A 6337-nucleotide genomic window follows, 5' to 3' on the forward strand; every position below is an offset into this window, starting at 1 on the left:
ATTTTTAGATACTATAAAGAGCTATAATTTAGCAATAAAGAAGTATGCTATGGTCATAAAGAGCTATACTTCTCTATAAAAAGCTACACTTTCATTGGAAGGTACTACATTTTACTATAAAGAGTTATACTTTTCATAAAAACGGGAAAATTGAGAGTGAACCTTTCGTCGACATGAATAATTGATCAAGCAATACATCGTACACACCATCACACATTTATATTGCTCAGTAAAAAAACTGATTTGATATATTTTAAAAAGTTCTAGAATTTTTAGAGACAAAAAAACTATAATTTAGCAATAAAGAACTATGCTATGGTCATAAGAGCTATACTTCTCCATAAAGAGTTACACTTTCATTGGGAGGTGCTACACTTTACTATAACGAGCTATACTTTTCACAAAAATGGGAAAACTGAGAGTGGACATCTCGTCGCCATGAATAATTGATCAAGCAACACATCGTACACATCATTACACATTTTCATTGCTCAGGAAAGAACTGATTTAATTTATTCCACTAAGTTTTAGAATTTTTAGACGCCATAAAGAGCTATACTTTATCAGTAAAAAGCTATACTACAGCCATAAAGAGCTATACTTTGGCATAAAGAGCTATACTTTCATGATAATATGTTACACTTTAGTATAAAGAGCTATAATTTTTCAAAAACTAAAAAATAAGAGTGGACCTCTCGTCGACATGAATAATTGATCAAACAACACATTGTATATATCATCACACGTTTATATTACTCAGAAAAAACTGATTTGATTTATTCTACTACGTTTTAAATTTTTCAGAGACCATAAAGAGCTATGTTTTATCAGTAAAGAGCTATACTATGGTCATAAAGAGCGATATTTTGGTGAAGAGGCAGTCAAAGACGGTGGTTCGCCGGAGCATTTGGAGCTCGATGGAGAGAAAAAACGTCACTGTCTCCAATTCTCCAGCTTGAACAGCTCTGAAGAATTCGTGCTCCTCACTTGACGAGCACATGTTAGAGACTAGCTCAGTCCCACATACCCCCCTTCCGCAGCCACTATCGGAGCTTTGCCTCGACGCGTGATAAAGCCGAAGTGTATTTTGCAACGGGAGAGAGTTTAGGGAGTGGGAGAGAAGATAGTTTGAAAGAATTCATGCTAGTTGCTCCTAGATTTTGATTTTGTGAAACAAATGAAGGAAAAAAAAGGAGAGAGATAGGTTTATCTGGGGAAGAAGGTTAATTTTGGAATTTTGTATTTATTGGAAAAATATAGTATAAGTATTGAGGATATTGTACAGAGCGGGTTTAAAAATAAGTGGTTTGGGGTACATTAGGTTTATAAGTGTTCATAAAAGTTGGTGGGTTTTTAAATAAGTTGGGGTAAAACTTTGGGTTAGAAGACAAAGACCCCTTTTCTTAAACGATTTCGTTCCCATTTTGTACTTTTAAATCAAACTAAAGAATAGATTCCATAATATTTGTAAGCCCAAAAAAATAAACAAATAAACAAGCAAACAAATAAAAAGCTTTCATATTTGTAAGCCCAAACAAACAAACAAATAGACAAACAAACAAAAAACTTTCCATGAAGTACTTAGAAACCCTTGAAAAATGGTATTAAGCACTCTTTTTATTTCCTTTTTTTGTTTATTTTATAAAATGAACCAAAGAGACCCTTAGTTGAAGTATGTGATATTGCGTGGAAAGTTTTGTTCTTATGTACTTTATATAATTTTCTATATTATTTTCTATGCGTTTGTCCTAATCAATTAAGGATGGTTTAGACTTTTTATCCAAGCTATTGTGATGTTCCCAAAAAAATTTTACTAGTTCATGGAAATAATTTCCCTTTTAAAAGTTAATGGTAATTATTTTCTCTAATAAAAAAGATTATGGTAGTTTTGCAAAATCCCTAAAGACATTATAGTTTTGTGAAATTTATCCAAAATAATGTTTTTCCTTCTTTTTTTTTGGCCAAGATAACCGTACCTATTTACGAAGAACGTCCAAACTAAATGCCTTTGATTTTGTCTGTTTGTACCACATTCTACTAAAAAAACAAATTAGACACCATCATTTTTTAAGTCATAGATAGATCTGACATCAAATTCTCTATATATTCTTTTATCTTTATAGCTATATGTGTCCGCAGCCTTTGTTGATTTTTGAGACAAATAAGCTCAATAATCTTGAACTTTAAAAGAGTAAACCCCTAGCCATCTAAGATGCAGAGAACCATCGTCTCCCCCCAACTTTTATTAGTCAATGCATGCTCTTAATTTTGATCGAGTAGCTCATGATGACATAACTTGATTCACGTACGTACTAACGTACGCATCTTGGAGTTTTTCTATTGACCTTTTAATTTTCATAGATACGCTAATAAGCGACAAACGAACACTAACAACATTATGGCCTATGGGGGTCGGTTTAATTACTTTGAAGATTTTTGTGCAAGGAGGTTCATATTTTGGTTCATTAATGAACCCAAATCTGACTCGCTTCCCGTTCTGATTGGCTGCTAAGCGACAAAGCTGTAATAATATTTGTGTACTTTGATCTCCTGATGGTCAACAAAGTTTATCTCTTTGTTATTTGCATTTATGTTCTGGGGTGGAAAAGAATCAAATAATTAACAAATAGTTTGTTTAGTTATTATTTAACTAACTAACTATTCGGTCATATTTGATTTAGTAGTTCATTTATCACTAAGCCAATAGTATTTAGTATTCGATTAGATTCGTTTGTTTACCAGCCCAATTGTGCTACAGAACATGTGTACCCTACACACTCTAGTCACTGAAATATCGCAAATCTGTTTGCATATATATAAACTATACATATCTAAGCTAATGCGTTTGTTTATTGCATGCTCGTTCCGCACGCTAATTTTGACTCGATTATACTATATATGATTGTAAACTGTCTATATGACTAAGATTCGAAAACGTGCTAGAACTGATCTCAGTTTAATTATGTCCAACCATAATGTAGTTAAATGAGGTGATTACTAAATTTTATTTTCATTTATTTAAAAGAAGAAGATGAAGACAAGGAGCTTAAAGCGTTGACTTCTCCTTTTGAATATGCAATTAATAACGAATTGTCTTGGAAACTGATAATCATGGCATACTCTTCTTCATTTTAACACTGAATCCCACATGCTTTATTAAGTCTCTAATTAAGTTAATTAAGACGGCTAATCATTATCCTAATCGCTATCTAATTGAACATGAAGTGCACGGGCTGGGAGAGTAGAACGTGTTATATTTATACAAGAAATTAGTTCTCAACGTGCATCAACTTGCATATATATAATAGGGGGAAATGGGTAAGACTTAACAACTTATTTTTCTGAATCAACCATCAAAAAAATAAGCTAATCATAATACTAACGGGAGGGATAAACCTCATGACTTTCGTAATTCCGTACACCAACTTAATTTGGATGAATGATAGTAAACATGAATTGGCTTGATGCTGAAAATAGGGGGAAATAAAAATGAAGGGGTTTTTTTTCCTTTGTGTGTGTGTGTTTCCCTTTCTTTCTTTCTTTCCTTTTTGTGTGTGTGTGTGTTTCTCTTTCTTTCTTTCTTTTTTTTTTTTTTTTGTTGGGGGGTGGAAATGAAGGATGAATTCAAGACTTCGTAGCACAAGTCCATTCTTGAAGATCACCGAGTAAGCAATAAAAGGTCAATAAAACAAAGGGAAAATTTTTCCCGACATTTACTATAAACTACCAACTAATTTTCTAACATGTCGGTTGCTATTACATTAATGACATTGTCATTAATGTATCTTAGATACAAACCACATGATATATGATACAGGTAGGCAATTCGACATGTGAAAAGATCATACATTCAGTTACATCAACTTGTAGTGTTAAGTACTCTATTTTTCCGAATATTCTATGAGCAGAATTTATCATAAATGGTAATATATTTGACTGACTACCTAAAGAAATGCTATTCACAGATCTTAGAGGAGAATTATGCACGCAGAGAATTGATTAATGACAAAAGCTCTTTGCTTGTAGCGTTTAGATCAAGAAGATAGCGAGGTCTTAAGCAAGTACATATTCTATAGGATAAATGAACTTGATGACTTTTTTTTGCTAACTAATTTGAGGTCTTTGTACTATTAAATTTCTTGTTTGCTTAGGGAGTTAGAGAACATAAGAAAACTCAGTTTAGATCGGATCTAGGAATAAACGCATAATTGATCATAGGTCTTTTAGGATATAGAATTGTTAGCAACTACTCATATCATTTCCTTCAAAAAGAAAAAAGAAAACCAACTAATCATAACCTTAATGTTCTCCCGTGACTTTTTAATCCTTAATGCTATTGAAATTTACTGCTAAACCTATCTGAATCTACTTCAAACCTACCTCCATTTTATTTTAAATAAAATCAGAATATGGTTAACTTTAAATTCAACAAAGATCGAAAGTATGAAATTTTCGTGTAAATATCACATGCCACGAGGAAATATTATTCAGACAAATATTCTCACATTTGCATAATAGAACATCGAATATGCCAATTTATATAACTTTAGGATACATTAATGTTATGAAAAAAAAATAAGGGAGGATATATAATTACAAATTATAGCAAACTATAACAAGTATTTATGTGCCAATTATTTACTAGTTGACATCGGTTAACAGATTGGGATCCTCTCCATTATTAAAAAAAATAGTGAAGATGTCACTACATCAATCCTAAGAGTCTATTGTTTAACGAATGATTGTGATTTTTCTTCTTGAGCCTAAAATAGGAATGAGTATAATTTATGAGGTATGTAATAAGTATTAAATTTAGAATGAATTATAATCATTCATTAAATAATCAATGATTACTATCAAAAGCAGTGATATCTCCAGTATTTTTTCATAGTGAGAGAGGATCAAATCCTTGCATAACTTAGGGATTTTTTATACAAAACCACCACAAAATATAGGGGATTTTCGGAGAACCACCATAATTTTTTTTTATTTTCATAAAACCATCACAAAATATACTAGTTTTTGGGAAAACCACCACAAATATTTTATTTTCATACAACCATCATGAAAATACGAATCTTTTACAAAGTCCCACCAAAAATCACAATTTACATCAGTATTTTGTTGGCACTTTCTTATAGATACATATTTTCATGATGGTTCTATGAAAGTAAAAAGAAATTTAGACTTGTTCTCCGAAAAATCACTATGTGGGGTTTATGAAAATAAAAAAATTATTGTGATTTTCTAAAAAGTCACTATATTTTACAGTGGTTTTCTATTAAAACCATATTTAATATTATGCATATTTTTCCCACCAAACCACCGAATTAAATTTGCTACTGATGATCCGCCCATTATACAATAAGAGGAGGACATCTCACTATTTTCTTTGTTGGTCCTATATTTTGGATCTGATTTTTCTTTTGTGAAACGCCACTGACAAACCACCGGCGACGTAAACTTTATTCCCACACGTGTCCGTGGCGACAGTGGGAAGCAACAAAGGCGGTTACACTTTAACTTCACCCCCTCTCTCTCTCTCTCTCTCTCTCTCGAACTTTCCCTCCCTTATATATACCCCAGCCCCCTCCTCTCTTTCCTCCCGGAATCAGAAAGCCGAGGCCTCGATCGATGTGTTTTGTGTTCGTCTGCGACGAGGAGGAGAGGGTTCTGGGGACCCACCAGGCTCCGGGCACCTGCCCGTACTGCGGCGGAGTAGTTATGGCCACCGACGTCGAGAGCGCGTGGAGGCTCTGCTTTCTCCCGCTCCGTTTCAAGACGAAGAGGAAGTATTACTGCTCTACTTGTTCGAGGCGTTTAGTTACTTATCCCTAAATTTGGATTGGTGTGGATTAATCAATTGGTTGATTTTGGTGTGGGTGTATTTTGATTTTTGGTGGGTCTCGATCGTTGTAAAGGAAGGAAGGAGGAAAAAAAAAAATTGAATTCGGGGTCAGGTGCGTAGAGATAATTCCGGGGTTAGTTTTGGTGATTTTTGAGTTTCTTGGTTTTGGGGTGTTTTGGTGGGAGCTCGTAATTTGAGGAGTTGGATAAATTATGTATCGAACTTTTAGTGGTCTCTTGATCTTGTATATATCTGAGTTTATTAGAGTTTAATTTCTTTTTTTTCTTCCTTCTGCCCCCCTGCTTTCCTTCTCTTTTTTATTATTTCTTTGTGTTTTGTGTGTGTCGAGAAGTATCATTTATGAGGGAATTAATATGATTCAGTTAATCATTCGTTTTTATTTTGATTTTGATTTTTCTTTTCTTGATTAATTCTATTAACAACATCATTTTGATTAAGTTGAGAGTATTTGAGAGGGAACTAATATGA

At 33.1% G+C, this 6337-nt stretch overlaps 1 protein-coding gene across 1 annotated transcript; it reads left to right on the plus strand.

Moving 5' to 3' along the window:
• LOC109843170 lies at window positions 5565-6136 on the plus strand. Its single transcript, XM_020412102.1, has one exon. It carries the CDS (start codon window positions 5635-5637, stop codon window positions 5836-5838), a length of 204 nt encoding a protein of 67 aa, XP_020267691.1. The 5' UTR covers window positions 5565-5634; the 3' UTR covers window positions 5839-6136.

This window comes from Asparagus officinalis, chromosome 5 (assembly GCF_001876935.1).
Source record: "Asparagus officinalis chromosome 5, Aspof.V1, whole genome shotgun sequence".
NCBI lineage: Eukaryota > Viridiplantae > Streptophyta > Magnoliopsida > Asparagales > Asparagaceae > Asparagus > Asparagus officinalis.